Below are 22,932 nucleotides of genomic sequence, written 5' to 3'. Positions count from 1 at the left end.
AATTCTTGATGTGTTAAAAGTCTTAAAGTCTGTTAAAAGTCTGTTCTGTTTTAATTCCGTCAAATACATTATTATAAGTTTAATCATTTCAATAATTAAATATCATTAATTTTTAATTATGTAATATTGTATTTCTTTCTGTCATGAAAGGCAGATTGATATAACCTAGAATATTGATAGTATGACTCTGTATGTTTTTATTTATAGTCAGCTAGAAAAAAATACTGAAATATTCAATTATCAATTGTATAGATTTTTTTCCCATTTTTAAAATAAAGTTTCATTGACATACGGTAAAATTCACTCTTTTTAGCATATGATTCTGTGAGTTTTGACAAAGATAAACAATTGTGTAACCACTACCACAATCAAGAAATATAACAATTCTATCACCCCCAAAAAAATCTTTGAGAGCTCAGCCACAGTTAAATATATCTTCATTTTGGGATCTGGTCCAAGGGCCTTTCACATCCCCTCAGTGGACCATCTGGCCTCTCCCAGGAAGCTCTTGGCCTTCAAGTTGATGGGAATAGTGAGGCCACTGTGTTCACAGTCTAAGAGAAAGGCCTGGATGCAGCACATATAAGGCCATCCACCCAGACTCTCAAAAGGCTTTCAACTTAGGGAGATGGAGAGGAGGAGGACAGAGGGGAGCACCTGGGTTTGTCAAAGCCAAAGGTACCCCTCTGCTTCTCTGGTCTAGCCACTCTGCCCTGTCTCAGCCCCCTGAGATACATACAACACACACACACATACACACACACTACACACATACAATTATTTACACATGCAAATACACAAATGTACGTCTAATATTCACATACATATACATGATCAACCCTATACACAAATGCTCGCTCACAGATAAATAAGCTCCAGCAGACGTGTACGTAGACACACACATGCATCTGTTCATGCACTACTTTAGGGAAAGTTACATCACTTGTGGATATTATCTGCAATTTGCTCCTTGTGTTGCTCAACTTCATACTTCCCCATGCTATGGGGCATCAGATGCTGCTTGATGCTGACTCATCTTTGGGGCTTCTTTGTTGCTGTGGGTAATGGTGACTGAAGGGTGATGCCTGATTTTCAACCGGTTTAGGGAGCTTGTGTCACTGAGAGACATGAGGAGCCTGATGCTGGTTATGAACGAGGTGTTGGGCACCGGTGTGACAGTAGGGCATAGAAAAGCAAAGTGCCTGTGTGACTCCTTCTGTAGAGATGGATCGCTGTGCAGATAGATCTGGCTGCCAGAAATGGCTGTGTGTATATCAGTCTATATCTAGCTATATTTGTGTTTCTAGTCTTAAGAAAGCTGGTATTGGTGAAGCTTATGTTTTTCTGTATGATCAGTGGGATTCATTTTTGTTTGCACATAGTAAACTCTTCCTTAAGCATTGGAGAGAAAGCGTTTTGAGCACCTGTGAGTTTATCAGCTGATCTTTCTTGAATGCTGTAGTATGAGCTGGGGAGTGGGCAGGTTCTGCCTGGGGTGAAGTCAGGTTGATCCCAGTCTTACTGGTGGAAGTGCCACTGCTAGTACAGGTATAGACTATCTCTGAAAGGATAAACAAAGCATTGCTAACATTGATTGCTTTGGGAGAAGGAAACCCAGTGGCTGGTATCAAGGCCCTTTATGATGAGATAGAGAGGGCTCTAGGAGTCCCCAGTGGAGGACACTTAGAAGAGATGGGGCATTAGCTCTTAATGACTTAATGACCTCATAACGGGGTCAGCAGGTGAAGGAGGGCAGTTAATCTGTTATTAGCTTGGAATCCAGCCTTGACTCTATCCTCTCTTCAGAGGCTCTACTTGGGGCCAAGGTAAGAATGTACAGGTGGGAAGGTTAGGGGGGCTGTCCCCAGCCTCCCTGCCTATATGGTGTGTCAGGCCTTCCTAACACTGTCTCACCATTGCTTTTCCCTTTGAGCCCAGGGCAAGCCTAGTTTGGAAGGAGAAGGTGGGGAAGCTCCTGCTTCCTGAGGATTTTTTTTAGTGGAAGAAGGCCATTGGCTCAGAGATTTTCAGACCCAGGTAGCTCTTCCTCCCTTTCAGATGTGTAGGTATAAATTGGGGTAGCAGGGCCCCAATCTAAAGCCTGAACTTCTAGAGTTGTTACCAGGCTCAGGTAGGGTCAGGGAGGTTTTGTGTATGTTTGCTGACACAAATCAGAGAAAATGGGTTGGAAAGGGAGGTGCAGAGGAGGAGTCACAAATAAGTGATTCACTTTGGGCTTTCCAAATTCCAAGATGGGGATGGGTTATGGGCGCTTTGGTCCCAAGCAGGGTGGTTGCGTGGAAAATAGTGAGCAGCAAGGCTTGATTGGAGATAGACAGTGTGAAGGGGGATCTTGGAAGAATAATAGGATGGGTGGGTTGAGCCTGGATCATAGAAAGCCATAGAAGCCACACTAGAAAGAGTTTGCACCCTACTAAGGATTCTGACTGGCAGGGTGTAGCATGACCACAGCTGTGTGTCTGCCAGGTTAATCCTGTTGTGTGAGTAGGGGAGACTGGAGGAAGGGGATGACATTTTTTTAAAGTTTTAATATTATTTATTTTTTGAGTAGATAATACATTCTTTTGGTTCAAAGCTCAAAAAAGTACAAAACAATATACAATGAAACATTTCCTTCTATTCCTGATCCCAGTCATTCAGTTTCCTTCCCTAGAAGCAATCAATTTTAACAATATCTTCTTTATTCTTCCAAGAATAGGATATGCATATAAAAGAAAGAAAGAAGTACATATTTCTTTTATTTTCTCATTTTTACACAGATGATAGCATATTATACACACTTTTTTTTCCTTACGTGTATCATCTCATTTAATTCACACAGCAAACATGAGGCAGGTAATATTATTACCTTCATTTTACAGATGAGGAAATTGAGGCACAGAGAGGTTAAGGAATTTACCTAAAATTACAGATTTTGTAAATGGTAAAGTTGAGATTTGAACCTGGGGATTCTGACTTCAGAGACTCATGCTATTACAGGAATACATCATAATACCAATATTTGTTGTATTGAAAATCCCAACAGTAAAATTTATAAATCGGGGAACTGATGCTTTTAACATTAACTGAAAAGTACGATCTTAGTATAAATTTCTGTAAGGTAATTTTCAGTTAATTACAGAATTTTTCAGTTCCACTCAGAGCTGTTCTTCAATAAGTGAGTTTATTTTTCCTACCTTTTAAAATAATGGCCTCTGATTTGTATTTTTAGCTCAGATCTACCTTTTCATTCCTAAAAGCCAGTGTCCAAGAAATAAGTTCAGAACAACCAAAGAATGATGAGTTACTTTGAAATTCCTTTCTTCTTTTCTATGGAGTTTTTTCTCAATTTAAAAATTGTGGTAAAATACACATGACATAAAATTTACCATCTTAGTCATGTTTAAGCATATAGTTCAGTGACATTAAGTACATCCACAATGTTGTGCAACCATCACCATCATCCATCTCCAGAACTCTTTTAATCTTGCAAAGCAGATGTTCTATGCCAATTAAACAATACCTCCTCATTCCTCTCTCCCCCCAGCCCCTGGCAGCCACCATTCTACTTTCTGTCTCTATGACTTTGACTATTCTAGGTACCTCATATAAGTGGAATCATATAGAATTTGTCTTTTTGTGGATGGCTCGTTTCACTTAGCATAATGTCCTCAAGGTTCATCCAAGTCGTAGCATATGTCAAAATTTCTTTCCTTTTTAAGGCTGAGTAATATTTCCTTGTATGTATATACTACATTTTGCTTATCCATTCATCCATTGATGGACACTTTGGTTACTTCCATGTTTTAGCTATTACACACACAGTTTTGCACCTTGCTTTTTATACTAACAATATATCTTGGATATTTTTCCATATCAGTACATAATGAATCTCCTTTTTCTTTTTGACTTTTCTTCTTGTTTTGTTTTACAGACGCATAATATTTCAATGTTTGTAAAAACTGTAGTTTCTTGAACTGTCCCCTATAGCTGGGAATTTGGATTATTTCCAGTTTTTTGTTTTTTTTTTTTTGCTGTTACAAACAATACTGCAATGGAAATATATATAATTTTGCAGTTAGTTTTGATTCAAGATACACCAATGATCCCATTCCAGCTTTCAAAGCAGGGTTTGTCTCTGTGAGCAGATCTATGTGGACCTTTCCTAGGGGTTCATTCACTCTGCTCTTGGGCCTATCTGTTGTGATCATATCCTCTCTCCCCTTTACTTTGGTGTTACTTTGCAAGGTATAGACTTGCAAGGTATAGCCCTGCTGTTCTTACATTCCTCCAGGGAAGAACTAACACTCAAAGGAGTAAGAAAAAGGCAAGCAATCTGGTGTCCCTTCAAACTGATATTTTAAAAAATATTTGTTGAATATATATTAAGCAAAGGGAAATAAACTGATTTATTAATAAAAATGTATACTTTTTTCTTTGTATTAAAAATAAGGGATTTATTACATGCATTGTATGTATCATTGTATTTTATACAATATGAATTTGTTTTTATTTCCCCGTTTTTCCATTATTGATATCATTACCCAGCAACACTCATTAAAGGTAGAGGTAACTTATAAGATATAGTTACAAAGTATTTTTCAAAACACGCTTAGTGATTTTCTACATTTCATGTAACCAGAATGTTTCACTTTTTCAGTAGCTTTTTCTTTTTTCAGTTTTCTTTTATAACATTCTTTTTTTTTTTTTTTTTTTTTTTTACTTTTCCCCCCAAAGCCCCAGTAGATAGTTGTATGTCATAGCTGCACATCCTTCTAGTTGCTGTATGTGGGACACGGCCTCAGCATGGCCAGAGAAGCAGTGCATCGGCGCGCGTCCAGGATCCGAACCCAGGCCGCCAGCAGCTGAGTGCGTGCACTTAACCGCTAAGCCATGGGGCCGGCCCATCTTTTATAACATTCTGAACCAGACAATTTTAAAGGGTTAAAATTAGACAGTACTGTGTTAAGCTTTACTCATTGTTAAAATCTTCAAAACCAATAGAATTTTCTCATGGGTATGATGTGGAGTATGTGTGTGTATATAGAGAGAGAGACAGAGAAATCAAGGATGAGTATAGAGTTTTTGGCATGAGCTGAAAGAATGAAGTTGCAATTATTGAGATGGGTAAAGAGTATGGAAGGGGCAGCATTACTTATGGAAATCAGAAATCTGATGGAATATGTTAACTTTGAGATGCCTCTTAGACCTCCAAATTAAGATGATAAGAAGTCAGTTAGATATACAAATCTCGAGTTCAGGGACAAGTTCTAGGCAGAGTTAATATACATAAAGTGCTTAAAACAGTGCCTTGCAAATTCTTTTAAACAAGGCAGATCACGACACTCCTTTGTTCAAAACTTTCCAGTGACTTTTCATTTTATCCAGAGACAAAGGCAAAATCTTTACAGTGTGCCTACAAGACTCTCCATGATCTGCCTTCCCCCACCCGCAACATCTTCTACTTTCGTGATGTAGCAAATAAACCCACAGCACCAGTGGCTTAACACAATTGAAGACTATTTCTTGTTCACAAAACAAGTGTGGGTATTCTTGGTCAGCTGGAACCTATCCCCCATGTACTTGATTCAGAGATCTAGGCTCCTTCTGTCCTTCTGTTTTGCCTTTCTTAGAAGTTCAGAATCATCTACTTCCAGCTGGAGGAAGGCAAAAAAGAGAGAGCGGAGAAGCCTCATTTGCTTCTTAAATACCCTGACCTAGCAGTGATAGACACGAACTCCTGCACACATTTCATTGGTGAGAACCAGTCACATGGCCACATCTGGAGGCAAGTGGGGCTGGGAAATGTTGTTCCTGACCAGGCAGTGCTTCCAAGGGACAATTCCACACACTGTGGAAGGGGAAACATGATGTTTTTCTGAATTACAGGCCAGTTCCACCACACCTTCCACCATCTTCTACCACTTCTCCCACCCCCAACGCTCTCCAGCCACCTCAGCCTTCTCACTGCTCCTTGAACACTCCAGACACACTTCTGCCTCACGCCCCGTCCTGGAGTCGTCTTCTCTCAGATGTTGACTTACTCTCTCTCATGTTCTTCATGCTGAAATGGGTGTCCCAGGTTGCCACTTGTTAAGACTATATTATGTTCCAGATATTTAAAATTCCTTTTTTCATTAATTTTTAAAAATTAATTTATGTAGGGCCGGCCCAGTGGCTTAGCAGTTAAGTGCGTGCGCTCCGCTGCTGGCGGCCCGGGTTCGGATCCCGGGTGCGCACCGACACACCGCTTCTCCGGCCATGCTGGGGCCAAGTCCCACATACAGCAACTAGAAGGATGTGCAGCTATGACATACAGCTATCTACTGGGGCTTTGGGGGGGAAAATAAATAAAAATAAAAAATCTTTAAAAAAAAAATTAATTTATGTAATTTCAAAGCAGTCTTGTCAAGGGTAGGAATGATTATTCTCATTCTAGAGAGGTTAACTGATGTGCTTCAGCTCACACAGCTAGTAAAAGTTGGGGTCGGGGAGCCAGTCCGGTGGCGTAGTGGTTAACTTGGTGCACTAGGCTTCAGCGGCCTGGGGTTCGCAGGTTCGAGTCTCAGGCGCGGACATACGCGCTGCTCATCAAGCCATATGTGACAGCGTCCCACAAATAAAGTAGAGGAGGATGGGCACAGATGTTAGCTCAGGGCTAAAAGAAAAAAAATGGGAGTGGGGATTTAAACTAAATCTTAAGAGCATCCAGCTCTGGTTTTAATCTGACTCTCGAAGAAGCAATCACTCTGCCAAACATATTTCCTACTGGGAAGGAGATCGCTTTACAGTTGAGTATTCCGGGCCTCTGAGCAGTTACATTTCCCAGGGAAAATTAAAACAGTCATGCTTTTGTTTCTAAACTGTGTTTTATGAGTTGAGTTAGTATGAGAGGTCTCCCAGCACCTGATCACCCTGGACACTTTGATTAAAAAGTTTCTGGAGTTTCAAACTGAGGATATGTAAGCCTTTCTCAAGTCCCTTTTTCCACAGCACCCCCAGAGTGATTATTCTAAGATGTGGGTCAGATCTTGTCACTCCTCAGCTTAAATTCCTTTGATTTACCACCCCTCCAACACATATACTTTACGGGATAAATTCTTTAGCCTGGCATTTGAAGCCTTTCCTGCTCTGTCCCTCGCATCTTTCCCTGCTTTCATCCCCTTTTAATTCTCCATCTCCCATCAAAACGCATTACTTGCTGTTGCCTGAATGTACCATTTTAATCTGTCACTCTCTGTTGTTGTACATGCTGCCTGAAACATCTTCTTTCCCTCCCCTTTTCACCTGAGAAATTCCTTGTGATCCTTTGGAACTCAGGTCAGATTATATCTCCTTCTGGAAGCCTTCCCTGACCATCCCCCAACCTGGAGCGATGCCCTCGTTCTGTGCTTTGTAACTAGCTCTCTGAGCCCCCTCTACTGCTCTATGTCCCCAGCATACAAGATAGGGTGGGGCTTCACCCTGAATGGGCTTTGTGAAGCTACCTCCTTCTCCCCACGTTTCTCCGCCAGTTCAGACAGGTTAAACACAAGGAGAAGCAGGTGCTATGGTTCCCAGTGACTTGGCTGTGACCTCCAGGCCGCCCTCCCCAAGGGAACCAATACTTGAGAGAAGTACCCAGGGGAGAACCCAGGAGACAGCCCACGGTCAGCCCTTGGGGAAGCCAGCTGCCTTATAGGGCTCTTAGTAACAGCCTGCCAGAGCAAACCTTGAACACACCTCTGGCTGGAATAATAATAATAATCTCTAATATTTATTGAGTGCCTTCTATGTTCCGGGCACTATTCTGACCACTTTACCTGTATGTGTATTTATCTTATGTAATTTTCACAAAAGTCATGACTGCTGGCACCTAGGGATTGCCCAAGGTCACACAAGTAAATGATAAAGTCAGGATTCAAATCTGAGCATTGTTTCTAGAACCCATGCTAGTAACTCTATACATATTGTCTTCTTGGCTTCTAATCTCCAGTTTTCTGCCTAGCTTCTGTGGGAAACCAAATCGGAGGGTCCCAACACCCTGGGAGTACTGGGAAGCAAGTTTCTCTCCTCACCCCTCGCTTCTCTCAGGAGGACCGGCTCCGAGATGGATCTGAGAATTCTCAGAAGCAGAAGGGGTGCTCCCAAGTGGCAAGGGCCTCTGGACGCTCCAAGAGAGGAAGGCGGACAGCCTGGTGCGTGGGAAAAGGCTTGGCTGGGGTGGCGGTGGGGAGGCAGGGAGCTGACCACGAGCCCAGGATTCTAGTCCAGGCTTTGTCTCTTAGGCTCTATATAACCTTGCGGGAAGTCCTTGCTTCCTTATGAGCCTTAGTTTCCCTATTTGTAAAACAAGGGTAAATACAGGACGGGCTGATCCACCTCCGCCAAAAGAGGGGGCACCCTCAGCTTTATTGGGTAAAGGGCCCGGCGCGGACGCCAGGAAGCGGAGGCGGGGAGAAGGCGCTCTCTGGGGCCGAGGCTGACAGCCTGGAGATAGGATGAGGTGGCCTTCCGAGCTCAGTGCTGCGACCCTATCCCGTGCCAGGGTAGGGCTAAGGAGATCCTCTCCAGACCTCCAGTGGGAGGCGGAGGCGGAGTATGAGCCAGTGTGGCGACTCTGGGGGATGCGCCACTCATCCCGCACCTCCTTGGCCCTCCCAAAAGGAGTCGCAGCCCCGAGCGGGTGGCGGTTGCGGGCGACCAAGCAGTCCCCGGCCGCGCTGCAGAGACCCCCTGGGAAGCGGCGGCCCGCCGGGCCCGAAGAGCATCACGTCATCCTTTCCGCCAGGCGCCCGCCCCCTCTCCGACGGCGCCTGCGCAGGCGCGGCGGGAGGGGGCCGCGGGGGGGGCTCTCCCCAGCGCTCTCCGCCCTTCTCCAGACTCTCTCCGGCCGCGGCGCTCTCGGTTGGCGGCGGCGGCGCAGAGGGGAAGGCGTCCAGGATGCGGCGCGGGGCGGCCCGGTGCCCCCCTGCCCCGTCACGGCAGCCGCGGCGGCCGCGGGGACCGGGCCAGGGCCGGGGGCGGCGGCCCCAGCCGCGGTAGCGGCGGCGGCGGCGGCGGCGGCGGGAGGGGCGGCCTGAGGGCGGGCGGGCGCCGGGTGCGGGGGCTCTGCGCTCCGCCCGGCCCGGCCCGGGCCGGCCCCGGCGCCATGAGCGGCGGCGGCGGAGGGGGCTCGGCGCCCAGTCGCTTCGCCGACTACTTTGTCATCTGCGGGCTGGACACCGAGACCGGGCTGGAGCCGGACGAGCTGTCGGGTGAGTGCGCGCGGTGCCCGGGGCCGCTTCCCCGCGCCCGCCGCGGCCGGGGACCCCCGGGGAAACCTCCCCCACCCCGCTTTGTCCCGGGAGCCGGGCGCCTGTCGGTCGGAAGGACCCAGGGCGCGCGCGGGGGAAGGGGGCGTGGGGCTGGAGCGGGGGTAACGGGATGAGGGGCTCTGAGCCGTGAGGGGTCCGAAAGGCCCCTGCGCCCCTCTGCGCTGTGGTCCCGTCCCCCGGGACGAGGAAGAGGGGAGGGTTGTGTGTCCTCAGTCTGGTGAAGGTTGAGTGACTTAGTATAAAATAAAGGGAAGTCTGTCCTCGAACACCCGTTAGGGAGGGAAGAAGGCATCCCACGTCTTAGTGCAAGTAAGTTCCACCCAGACTTAAAAAAAAAAACAAAACAAAGCACAACAGAAACTTGGTTAGTTTATCTGGCCCCTTCCCAAGAAGCTTGTGATAACAACCGTTCCTCAAAACCGTTCTAGCCCAGCCCTGGGCTGGGCCCCCTGGGTTGATGGGACGTTAAGTAATAAAGTGAACTTGGGCCACACCAAGCAGGGTGAGAACTCCCTTAGTTCCCGAAAGGGCTTGCACCCCCGGGCCATGCCTTTCTTATGAAAGTAATATATGTCCTTTATGGGGCCAGCGTCATTTGTGAATAAAAGGGCAGCAGCCTGGTTGGAGAGCCTGGGCTGCATAGTGATGCTGCTCAAGTCATCTTTCAAAGGGGAAATGGTGGGGAAGTGAAGATGGGGCCCAGATCAGATTTGGCACTAATTGCAGTAGAGTGTCGGAATTGTAAAATCCCCCTGAATTCCCCTGCGCCTCATTGGAGCCTTTGAATTGCAACAGTTTTGAGAAAGTTTTTGTCTGGAGTGTCCAGGTTGCAGGTTTCATGTGGTTGGAGGTTTGTTGTGTCATCCTTATTTGATGACACTCCTTTCGAGTGTTCTGTCGTGGTGTGGTCACTGTAAAGTTTCTCTCCTGAAAGTGATAATCCTGTTGACTAATTTTGCTTTGCTTCAGAAATGACGGGAGAGATTTTTGTTTGTCACTAGAAAAATTCCAGTGTTTCTTATGAAAAAAAATTAGGTGCCTACTTCAATGACAAAAATGGACTGTCTTTTTTTTTTTTTGTGAGGAGATCAGCCCTGAGCTAACATCCGCCAATCCTCCTCTTTTTTTGCTGAGGAAGACGGCCCTGGGCTAACATCGGTGCCTATCTTCCTCCACTTTATATGGGACGCCGCCACAGCATGGCTTACCAAGCAGTACTTCGGTGCGCGCCCGGGATCCGAACCAGCGAACCCCGGGCCGCCGCAGCAGAGCGCGCGCACTTAACCGCTTGCGCCACCGGGGCGGCCCCGGACTGTCTTTTTAAAAAGTGATACATTGGTGACCTTTAACAAGGTCAGAACAAATACACTATTCCCTCAAATTAATAGCAGGTGGAGAAAACACGAAGCAGTAATACAATTTAATACTAGGCCTTTTGTTGGGGTAGCTTTATTGTTTCAAGTTCACTTTTTTAGGTCTTCAAATTTTTGTAATACAGATGTTGATTTTTCATGTTTGATATTTATTAAATTGGTGCCTTGGTGATGTAGTTGTTGGAATTCAGTTCACGGTGTTAGAGCTGGTAGGGATCTCAGAGAGGAAAATGAGGCCCAGGAAGGACAGTAGGGCCTCCGTCCTGCTAGTTAATTGCCTGATTTTGGTCCACTGCTCCTCTCATAACACTAAACTGCATCTCATTGCCTGGCTGGGTCTTTAGAGAACACTAACATGTTGAGAAAGACTAAAAAGAACACAGTTCTCCCCAGTAAAAAAGCTTTAAGATGGTGGAATAAACCAGTGTTATTTTTATGCTGTGCTTTTCAGTGTCTATTAAATTATACAGATGTTTGTTTTTTGAAAATAAAGAGAACGGTTTGCAAATGATAAAGCATAGGAATGAAGGTGGGAATTGATTTGTTAGTGAGAGCGTGGGTTTTAGGGTTAAACATTCCCGCTCTGCTATTGACTATCTCTATGACTGGGGGCAAGTTAGATAACTCTGCTGGGGTCCTCATCTATAAAAAAGAGAATGTAAATAAAAAGTATCTCATCAAGTAGATCCTCAAAAATGTTAATTCTCTTTTAGTGAATGTTAATTATCTGGCTTTTCAGCAAGCTAAAATTATATCTCTGTGAAAGCTTCTTGAGAGAATAAAGAAATGGGGATGAGTTGTATAAAATGTATAAAGAAGGATATTTTTCTGTCTTTTTAAATGTGGTTGCAATAGTGGAATGCCAAGACCATTAATTCAATAGGTGGCCTTTGTAAGAATAGGCACTGATTGAAGCATTTCTTTTTTTCCTTCATTTCATTTCTGGTGGATTGATAGGGGAATCGGGACTACCCAGAGGGAGTCTTGGAATAAAACAAAACAGAATACAAATAACTCTATTCGGGTCAGTCTTGAGACTCTCCAGGGTGCATTTTCTCTCTTCAGCCTGCCTTATAGCTCCCAAACTGATGATGTCATAGTGAGTGAAACTGCAGGAAACTGTGAATTGCACCCAGGTTCTCTAGGGAGGTGCTGAGGAGTCTTTGTTCTCTCCAAGCAAATTAAGTTATATACCTCAGGTAACTTCTATACTCTTAAAAAGTGAATCCTGAACAAGCAAATCAAAGATGCTCAGTGTTCCTTCTGGTTTTTTGGAGAAAGATTATGATTCATTCTTTTCTGTTTGCAACAATAAGCATAGAGCATGCTGTGTTGAATATCGACTCAAATCATTGGATTTTATAGGAATCTCTCCCTGTCACCTCTTCCCCTTTCTTGCAGACTTAAGCATTTAGGCAAGTCATGTAGTTATTTATTGTGCAAGGAACTGAGGAAGATGTGAAAATTAATTTAGTTTTCTTTTCTGGTTAGTTGAGGAAGCACTTTGGGTTGGAAGGGGAGGAAGGTAACCTATGGGTGAAGCACAAGTCTAGCCAACTTTTAGGAAAGGGTATCTGTTTGTTAGCTTTTTGAGCTTGTCAAGTAGATGAGCAAATCTGGAAGAATTGCTTTTGATTTACATTTTCCATTATTGTTGGCCCATCGTAAGCGGGGAGGCAGATGGTAGTAGAGTCCATTCCCTCTTTCTACCTCTTTGATAGGAGGGTGTCCTGGGCATCTTCATTTTCCCTTTTTCTTCTTATGGGCACCACGAGGTGACTGCAGAAGAAGGTTACCATGAGGTGGAATTCCTGAGTTTACTTTCCCTATCTCTGCCTGAGAGTTAAGTTTCCTGAATGCTTGTGACCTATTTCTTGCCTTGAAATCTTTAAGTTCCTCTGCACTGACTCATACCCAGTATTGAGATTTAAGTATCCTAGGTTGGTGCATCCAGTACTCCAGTTTTCCCAAGCAGAGGGCCTTGCTAAGAATTGAAGGGAAGGGGTTGGGTCGTAGATAGATGGGAGATTGCCCAATGTCCCGTGTGAGCTTACTTAGAACACTGAGAATACACTGAAATCATCCCTTAATGTCACCATTAGAAGAGAGAAATGCTCACTGTCCAGGAAAACCAGAGGACTGGTCAGATGATACTTCTCCTTAACCATATTGAGTAATGAAGTTAGAACATCAGAATCATGGAATGTAAAACAAGGACGCACTCTTAGAGGTTTTATAACCTTCTGATTTTATAAATGAGAAAACTGAGGCCCCGGGAAAGTTGGAGAATATTTGTCTCCCTTGCCACATTTCATTCTCCTTTTCTGCTACTTGAGTGATGCTTTGCATGCTTTACAGTAATCTGATGATTAGGGGGGACAAGTAAAATATCTGGTAGGGGCAGGAGCCGACATCATGGCAGTTTTTTCTAGTGCAAGTTTCTGTTTCATGTTAAGCAAGAATACTGTATGTGATTATCAGGAGGGATATCTTATTTTTTTAGTGTTCTCTTTTGATATAACTTCACACCAAACAATGACATGAATAGTACAAAGAACTTTAGTACATCCTTTTTCCAGATTCACTGATTGTTAAGATTTTGTGCCGTTTGCCTTATCACTTATATGTATGTGTTTTTTTCTCTTTCTAATATATATAAACAACTTTATTGAGATATAATTCACATACCATATAATTCACCTATTTAAAGTGTACAATTAGGTCAGTGGTTTTCAGTATATTCACAGAGTTGTGCAATCATCACTACAATCAATTTTAGAATATATTCATCACTCTTCTCCCAAACCCATACTCATTAGCAGTCACTCCTCATTTCCTTCCAACTGCCTAAACCCGAGCCCTAGGCAACTGCTAATCTACTTTTGATCTCTATAGATTTGCCTATCCTGGACATTTCATATAAATAGAGTTATATAATATGTAGTCTTCTGTGATTGGCTTCTTTCACTTAGCATGTTTTCAAGGTTCATCCATGTTGTGGTATATATCAGTACATCATTTCTTTTAATGGCTGAATAATATTCCATTGTATGAATATACCACGTTTTACTTATCTGTAAGTTGATGGACATTTGGGTTTTGATTATTATTCATAATGCTGCTGTGAACATTTGTGTACAAGTTTTTGTGTGGACATATGTTTTCATTTCTCTTGGATATATACCTAAGAGTGGAATTGCTGGGTCATATGGCAACTCCATGTTTAACCTTTTGAGAAATTGCCAGACTGTTTTCCAAAACAGCTGCGTGGTTTACATTCCCCCTAGCAGTGTATGAAGGTTCTACTTTCTTCATATCCTCACCAACACTTATCATCTGTTTTTTTGATTATAGGCATCCTAGTGGGTGTGAAGTGGTATCTCATTGTGGTTTCGATTTGCATATCCCTGATGGCTAAGAAAGATATCTTATTTAAAAGAAAAGAAGACTGTCTCTTCCCAGAGATAAAGTGGGTATAAAAAGTTTGATGAGCTGGTTTGAAACAGGAAGTCAGTATGAGCTAAACTTATTTTTTATTTTCTTCTACCAATCTGGTCAGTTCTATGCAGATTCTCTCGTGGTCATTTTATAAAGGCATCTCTGCTCTGAAGCCCAGACTCCTAGCTGAAGCAAAACTCAAATCCTCATAGCTTACCTCAGGCATCTGTGGATACTTCCAGAGGTCCAGGTTGCTATAGGATGGGGAGATTTCCTAAGTTAGGTCATATGTTTCCTTTTATAAGGTAGAGCGAAAAAGAGTCAGGAGAAGAGACACACACAGAAAACAATTATAGAGCAGGCCCAAGGCAGTTTAACATTACATGCTAAATTTAGTTGGAGAGACTGTATATTCTCAACCGTAAGAGAACCCCACTTCACACTCCCTCTGGTAGGGAGGATCACATTTAAGGTAAGTGTATTTTACTTAAATGACACTAGGGCCCTGCTCCTCTCTTCTTAGGAGGTGTAGGGGAGGAAGAGAGTTCCTCTACCCTCTAGGTCCTTCTGGCTGGTCTAAGAATTAAATTGACATGAGACAATAACAGGAGAAAATCAATCAAAGTTTAATAACGTGTATACATGGGAGAAACCCAGGGAAGATGAGTAACTCTGCAGAATGGCGGAAGCCACCACCTTAAATACCATCTTCAGCTAAAGACAAAGGAGGATGTTAGGGGTGGTGATTTGGGCCTTCAGAGGGGAGGAAGGCAATTTACACAGAGATGGAAATGCAAATGTTTGTTAAACAAGTGTTTGCTGGGCCGTCTATAAGCAGTGTGACTGGAGAGACAGAACTTAAATAAAAATTGGGCTTGTTGATGCCTTTCTATCACACCTGTTTTAAATTATACTATAATTATCTTATGGTATTAGCTCCTTCTTGGAACAGGCCTTCTATCTTAAATTCTTTTAGGCACTTAGGGGGAAGGTCAAAGTTTCTTTCAGAGTCTTTTGTTCTTAAAGATAATCAAGGCGGGGGCTGGCACCGTGGCCTTGCATTAAGTTGGGTAGCCCTGGGTTTGCAGGTTCAGATCCTGGTGTGGACTTACATCACTTGTCAGCTGTGGTGTGGCGGCGACCCACATGTAAAATAGAGGAGGATTGGCACAGATGTTAGCTCAGGGCAAATCTTCCTCAGCAAAAAAATTAAAAAAAAAGAAAAATCAAGGCAAAGAGATACATTTTGGGGTAGTCAGTTCTGATCCCCCACAGAGGAAATCTTGAGTCACAGTGTTTGGTGCTTAAACCAAATTCTCGTAGACTCTGCTCAGCCCTTCTTTCCTTCCTAGATAAAAAATAAAGTTTTCTTGGGCCAGCCCCGTGGCTTAGTGGTTGGGTGCGCGCGCTCCGCTGCTGGCAGCCCAGGTTTGGATCCCGGGTGCGCACTGACGCGTGGCTTCTCCGGCCATGCTGGGGCTGCATCCCACGTGCAGCAGCTAGAGGGATGTGCAGCTGTGACATGCGGCTATCTACTGGGGATTTGGGGGAAAAATAAATAAATAAATAAAATTAAAAAAATAAAATAAAAAATAAAGTTTTCTTTGCCCAAGGGCTCCTTTGGCGACGCCTGTGTCCAGTCCTATATCCTTTTATAAGTTTTTTTTTTTGGCCAGCTCTGGTGGAAAGTGTACTTGGACTTGGCTCAGCTCCTCAATTCTTTTTTTTTTTTTTTTTTTGTAAGAAAGATCAGCCCTGAGCTAACATCTGTGCCAATCCTCCTCTTTTTGCCGAGGAAGACCGGCCCTGGGCTAACATCTGTGCCCATCTTCCTCTATTTTATATGGGGCGCCGCCACAGCATGGCTTGACAAGCGGTGTGTTGGTGCGTGTCAGAACCTGTGAACCCTCTGTGGTTCAGGTGGAGCACGCGCACTTAACCACTGTGCCACTGGGCTGGCCCCCAGCTCCTCAATTCTTGTTGCCATTCCTGGATTTGAATTACTATCAAGTGGTCTTAGAGGTCTCTCAGGAACCTAGGTACACATGAGAGAACCTGTGCTTGATATGTTTTAGGTTCCTGCTGGATATGGCATAGGATCCAGTGAAAGAGAGAAAGCCTTACCTTTTAGAAGCTGGTGTGACTTCTTATGGAATTCAGTGATTACACACAGGCTATCATTGCCAGATTTTTAAGTATATTTCTCAAAAGTTATTAAGTGAGGCAAATATTGGTCAAATGTCCATGTTCCAGATGTTCCATGATGGCTGATTTTAGTTTTGAGTATATAGAACCGTGGACTGGGTGTATGAGTGTCAGAGTCCTGTCATGGTGGAAAATGAGAGCATGTGCCAGCTCTCAAGCTGTTTTCATTATGCTTCCAAGGGATCAGGTATGACTCCAGGAGTAAGATGGGAACAGGTGTAGTTTAGACCACCAAGTTTCTCAGATATTATACTTAGCATGTTTGCTTGATTGTCATCCATGGGATCTGTCGTAGTGTCCTGTTAGAGAGAGCCAGGTTAGTAAGTTTTTTTGTTCATTAGTGTGCTAATTAAGTCAGGTCAAAATTTTGCTAGGCCATCTGTGGTCTACTGTATGGGCTGAACTAGCTGGATTAGTCCAAAATGTTTTCATGGGGTGCTGGGAGGCCTGAGCAGGGAGCAAGTCTGTAGAGGTCCCTCTTATTAAGCTTCATTCCTCTGTGAGTGTGGGATTCCTTGATTTCTAAACTAGTCCCAGTTGGCAAAACATAGTATGAGTGTGCATTCGTTTATATTGGTCACAGAATCAAAAACTGTCAGAGCTGGAAATCAGAGATAGTCCAGCCACCACTTTTAACAGATGGTAATGATTAGTATTTGTAAATGGCTTTATAGTATTTGTAAATGGCTTTAAACAGTTTTTAATTTTTTCAGCCCCACTTGAAATACAATTTTTTGTCCAGTGTCACCCAGCAAGTTAGAAAGAACTTTCAGAATCCAGGTCTTCCGTCTGCTGTCTCACCAGTGATAAGATTATTTTTTTAAAATTACAGATTTGGGAAAACGGAAGCCATGGCTTAATCATTGAATAGCAGAGCTGTGGCATGGCCTCTTTAATTCAGTCCGCAACCCAGAGTGCAGTAGAGGGGCTCTGTTGGGAGAGGAGCCAGGTCACTTGTTTTCTGAATTGTAGTTAAGGCTGGTTGTTATTTTATACATACATGTATTTTCCTGACTCTTATCAATTCTGGAAATGTTTTTCTTAGACCAAATAGTTACTAGGGCTTTGTTTCTAAGAAGCTCCCTTTTGTGTGTGGCTGTTTCGGGTTGTTTTATGCTGGTTGTCTGAGGTCTGTTTTCTTTGAAAAACAAAAGAAATGGTTTGCATCTGCTAACCTCAGAAATCCCTCAGTGTAGCCTGCAGTGTGCGTCTTTTGTGGTTGTAGTTTGGGAGCTGGCTGTGACTTCTGTTTACCGTAATGAAAGGGTATGGGAAGCAACAAAAGAAACTTTCAGGATTTTTAAAGGCAGGAAGACAGAGGAGGAAATGATTTAGAAATAATAATCATAAGCCATGAGTTATAAGTGGATAAATCCAATTTATAACAAATTGTATACTTTTTTTTAATGATACATTAGAATTACTTTCTTGGAATGTCAGAAGAGTTGGTTTTTTCCTCAGTTGTGTCATCTCTGATGTCCTTTCTGTTTTTGTAGTTTTAGAATAATGGCCCTCTAACAGTGTTTTAGCCTAATTATGAAGATAGGTATTAATTACTGTTACATTGTTGAAGAAAACCAGAGATTTTATTTTGGGTAAGTTAGGTGTCTCTTTTCTTGTTTTCCTCAGAGTCTTTATTTGACGCTGACCATTAAAAAATTTCATCATTTTTTTCCTGATTATGAAAATCATAAGTCATTATAAAAATTAAAACATTTCAGAACTATGTTAAAAACTCCTCTTGTCCCAGAGTGAGCTAGGCAAATTGCTTAGCTTTGCTAGAAGACAGTGCTTTACCTAGTAGGTGCTTGATAAGGGTTTATATTGATTATGAAAAGATAGAGGCTGCCTATTCAGATTTTTAAAGAATTGTCCTGTAGCCATGTTTTTTTTTTTTCCTGATATAAGGCATAGTACTGTTTAGAACTTAAGCCAAACTTCCACAACTTTTCTAAGTGTCGGGTAAGTAAGGAATGTGGGGGTTTGTAGAAGAGAGGAATAGCAATGATTGTTTTCCCATACTCAGAAAGCTGAGGACCAGAGTCAGGTTTAGATGGTGATGAGAGAGGCGTTTCATACTGCTCTCTGATTATTTTATAATTTTTAATATATAAAGATAAATTTTATAATAGTTCAGATGAGCCTGTATTTTGTTTTTTAATGAATATAGTTTTAATTTATTTAACCAGTTCTATTGACTTAGGATCACAGTCTCTTGTTGGGAAAAATAAAAGAGGTATCTAGAAGTATCACCTGCTAAACTGACATCCATCCAGTTTTGCTGGACTCTGACGTCTGTATGTCTAAATAGTATTTAATCTCTTTGTTTGCTAAGTAATTACCTAATATTATTCTCCCACCTCCATTTTCTCTCAACATCTGTATGAAGCACATTCTTTCCTCTACATTTCTATTTTGTGGAAAGTGGTATTTAAGCATTTGTAGTTTTATCTTCTAGAAGAATGTTTAGTGTTTTGTGGAGGATTGTTGGTCTTCTGATCTAATCTGTTGGCTGCTTAGCTCGGTTATGAGTGTGGTGCATTTAATGAGGCCAAGCTCATTGAGTTGGTCTCCAGAAGGAGCATTTAGCTTTATCCTACCCGCTTTTGTGCTAGCCTCAGCTGACCATCCCACTCACAAGTACACAAGTACAAGGGGACACAGGCAAGAAAATAAGGCTAGAGTAGCACTCCATCCCTGTTATTAATAGATGGTAATTAAATTAATAGCTATTTATTGTTTATTGAATACACTTCACTACCAGGTACCAGATGGCATTATCCCCATTTTACAGATTAGGAAACTAAAGTGCAGAGAATTTAAATAATGTACCCGAGATCATATAGCAAGAATTGGAAGCCTCTTTTCCCTGTCTCTCAAGTTCTCTACCACATACCTTTCTGTTTTTGAAAGACCAACTTAGTGATGAAACACTTGTTTGTGTAGATGTATGAGATTCAGTTCATACATCCTTGTTCTTGAGGAGCTCATAGTCTTCTGAGGGGTCAGGCATGTAAACCAATAACTGCAGAAATGGACCAGTTCCTTAAGAGAGGAGCAGATAATGGTGTGTTGTTGGGGTTCAGGAGAGGGAAAGAGTTCTGTTCTCTAGGTTCGTAGTTTATGTCTGGCAAAATTTATTAAAGACGGCTTAGCTCTGGGTGTGATCCTGAACAAAACGTAGTCTCTGATTTATTCATTGATTAGTTCAGTGCTCATTTAATATATGCAGAAACACCTGTGGGCCTATACATAAATTATAGAATCTGAGGGTTGGAAAAAACATAGTTGAAGGTCAACCATGTAAAGAATGGTATTTTTCTCTCTCTAAAAATAAACCTTTGAGTAATAGGGTCGACCCCGTGGCTTAGCGGTTGAGTGCGCACGCTCCACTGCTGGTGGCCCGAGTTCGGATCCCGGGCGCGTACTGACGCGCCGCTCCTCCGGCCATGCTGAGGCCGCGTCCCACGTGCAGCAGCTGGAAGGATGTGCAGCTATGACATACAACTATCTACTGGGGCTTTGGGGGAAAATAAATAAATAAATAAATAAAATCTTTAAAAAAAAAAAACCTTTGAGTAATAAAGTACATATTTTTTATAGGGAACTTAGAAATTATAGAAAAGTACCAAAATAAGTCACTCATAATTCTTCTACCCAGAATTAAGCTGTTAATGTTTTAATGTCTTTATGAGTTCCTTCCAGTTTTTGAATATTTTTATTGCAGTGTAGTGTGTACCTTAAACACAAATCCTAAGTATATAGCTTGATGTATATTTATATATGTATACAAGTGTGTAACTATCACCCAGATTAATTCTTTCCAATTTTTACTCTATGTGGGTGTATGTGTGTGTACTTTTACATATTGTGATAAAGTGAAATGTAAAAATTCTGTTTTGATTCTTTCACTTAATGTTCTATCGTGAGTATTTCTCAGTATCATAAAGTATTCTCCTGAAATTTTATTGATCCTAGTTAAGAGTTAATTGATTACAAGGGATGGAAACTCATTCAAACAAACTGAAGTAAAAAACGGGATTTATTGCAAATTCTAATATTATATGTTTATAACATCTTAAAAGAATATCCCACCTGCATTGGTCATTCTCACTGCTGTATATAGTTTTCTGTTGTGTAGCTATACCACAATGTATCTCTCAGTTCTACTGTTGATGACTCATGGGTAGTTTCTAGATTTTGAGTATTCTAATAGTGATATGTCACGAGCATTCCTGTATGTGCCTTTTTTGTGAACAAGCCCTTTGGTCTGTTGAGTATGTACCTAGGAGGGGAATTGCTGGGTCATAGATATGTGTTCAGCTTTAGTAAATACTACCAACTGTTTTCCACAGTGGTTGTATCAATTTACATTCTCATCCCTATCCTCACCAACACTCAGCATTTTCTTTCCTTTTCATTTTAGTCATTCTAGTGGTTACATAGTGGTATTGCATTACTTAAATTTGCATTTTCTGGATGACTAACGAAGTTGAGTACCTCTCAAAGTTTATCAGCTATTTTGTATATCCTCTTTTTAGAAGTATCCAAATCTTTTGCCATTTCTCTCTTTTTTTTTTGGTGAGGAAGATCAGCCCTGAGCTAACATCCATGCCAATCCTCCTCTTTTTTTTTTGCTGAAGAAGACTGGCCCTGGGCTAACATCTCTGCCTATCTTCCTCCACTTTATATGGGATGCCGCCACAGCATGGCCTGACAAGCGGTGCATCAGTGCGTGCCTGGAATCTGAACCCGGGCTGCCAGCAGCGCAGTGCACGCACTTAACTGCTGTGCCACAGGGCCGGCCCCTACCATTTTTCTTTCAGGTGGTCTTTTTTTTTTCCCCCTATTGATTTAATGGAATTCTTTATGTGTTGTAGATATGAGTCTTTTGTCAATTATATGTATTGCAAATATCTTCTTCTGACCTATGTATTTCCTTTTCATTTTCTTAATGGTGACTTGTTTTTTCGCTTGAGGAAGATGGTCCCTGAGCTAACATCTGGGCCAGTCTTCCTCTACTTTGTATATGGGATGCCGTGACAGTATGGCTTTTTTTTTTTTTTTTTAAAGATTTTATTTTTATTTATTTTTTCCCCCCAAAGCCCCAGTAGATAGTTGTATGTCATAGCTGCACATCCTTCTAGTTGCTGTATGTGGGACTCAGCCTCAGGATGGACGGAGAAGTGGTGCCTCGGTGCGCGCCTGGGATCCGAACCCAGGCCACCAGCATCGGAGCGCGCGCACTTAACTGCCAAGCCACGGGGCAGGCCCAGTGACAGTATGGCTTGATGAGCGGTGTGTAGGTCTGCGTCCGGGATCTGAACCTGCAAACCCTGGGCCGCCGAAGCGGAGTGCGCGAACTTAACCTATACCACCAGGTTGGTCCCTTAATGGTGACTTTTGAGGAATGAAAGTTTTTAGTTATAATGTAGTCCGGTTTATCAATCTTCTCTTTATGTTTAGCCCATCTTGTGTTCTGTTTAAGACAGTTTTGCTATTGCAGGGTCACAAAGATGTTCTGTGTTTCCTTCTAAAGGCTTTACTGTTTTACCTTGCATGTTTAGATCTGCAATCACAGAGCTAACCTTCTTAAACACTGTGCTATAACACTACTCTGTGCTGCCTGAAGAAAGCTCCCCCACCTTTTTTGTGTGTGTATGTGTTATTTTTCAGCATTCTACAAAGTGAAAGAGAAACATTTCCATTGCTCTCACAGCTGAACCTGAAGTACAATGAGGCTTTGATATGACCAATACAGTGCTTTTAACACACACTTAGTAAAACAAATGCTAGTCTTTATGCTTTGATTTTAGCAGCAATTGGTAAAATTTTAGTGGGTAGGAAACTCTGTAAAAAAAAAAAAAAGAATTTATTACTATAAAAGGTCTTAAGGGTAAAGAAAACTCTCTTCTGTTATTGAGGGTCACCTGACAGGAGGCTCCCAGCTCCCAGATTGTTAAATCTCCTGTGTGCTCTGGGAGGAAGAGACTGTTGGGTGGTCTCTTATTATAAGCTGTAGTTTGAAATTTGGGCTTAGGGACATGTCAGCATTCTTGGTACAGCCATGTTCGCTGCTCTGGAATCTGCTTTGGTACGCATTCTCTGAAGCAGATGGATATTGTCACTGCATGGAGTAGATGCTTCCTTCTTGGGAAGCATTTGGGAATTTCCAGGGCATTTCTGTGTCTTGTTTTCATGGTTAAAGATTTAGAGGTGACTGTTGCATGTATGGCTGTCCTTTTGCCTCTTGTGCTACATACAAGTGTGTCCCGTATGCCTTACATATGTTAACTCACTCAGTCCTCTCAATAGGCCTATGGAATAGGTGTTATTATCCCCACGTTACGGATGAGGATACTAAGATTTATAAAAGAGAGACCTTGGACGGGTTACTTAAAATTCACCAAGACATGGAACTAGTATTTGAATCTGGATTTGCCTATCTTTCAAGTCGTGTTTTTTCCACTGTAGTGTATATACCACAGGGTATACCACAGTACCTTTCTAGCTTCATCTGGAGAAGAGGCCCCTTCAGATTTGTGAGGTCTGTCTGCCTGGAGGAGATAGAAGTTTACTCAAATGTGTTCATGAATTCCAGGAGGGGTTGGTTCTGAATG

General features: G+C 42.5%; 1 protein-coding gene across 1 annotated transcript in view; it reads left to right on the top strand.

Annotated features, from left to right (window-relative positions):
* The first annotated feature begins 9,114 nt into the window (after positions 1-9,114).
* The window catches only part of DENND5A (DENN domain containing 5A), a 92,749-nt gene continuing 78,931 nt past the window's right edge, over positions 9,115-22,932 (top strand). The window contains exon 1 of the mRNA XM_058545956.1: positions 9,115-9,236. Coding sequence (XP_058401939.1) covers positions 9,131-9,236 — 106 coding nt within the window. The 5' untranslated portion in view covers positions 9,115-9,130. The remainder of the gene's footprint in view (positions 9,237-22,932) is intronic.

Source organism: Diceros bicornis, chromosome 7 (genome assembly GCF_020826845.1).
Source record: "Diceros bicornis minor isolate mBicDic1 chromosome 7, mDicBic1.mat.cur, whole genome shotgun sequence".
In the NCBI taxonomy this organism is placed as follows: Eukaryota; Metazoa; Chordata; class Mammalia; order Perissodactyla; family Rhinocerotidae; genus Diceros; species Diceros bicornis.
The sequence above is the reverse complement of the archived record's forward strand: the minus strand, read 5'-3'. Positions and strand labels throughout refer to the sequence as shown.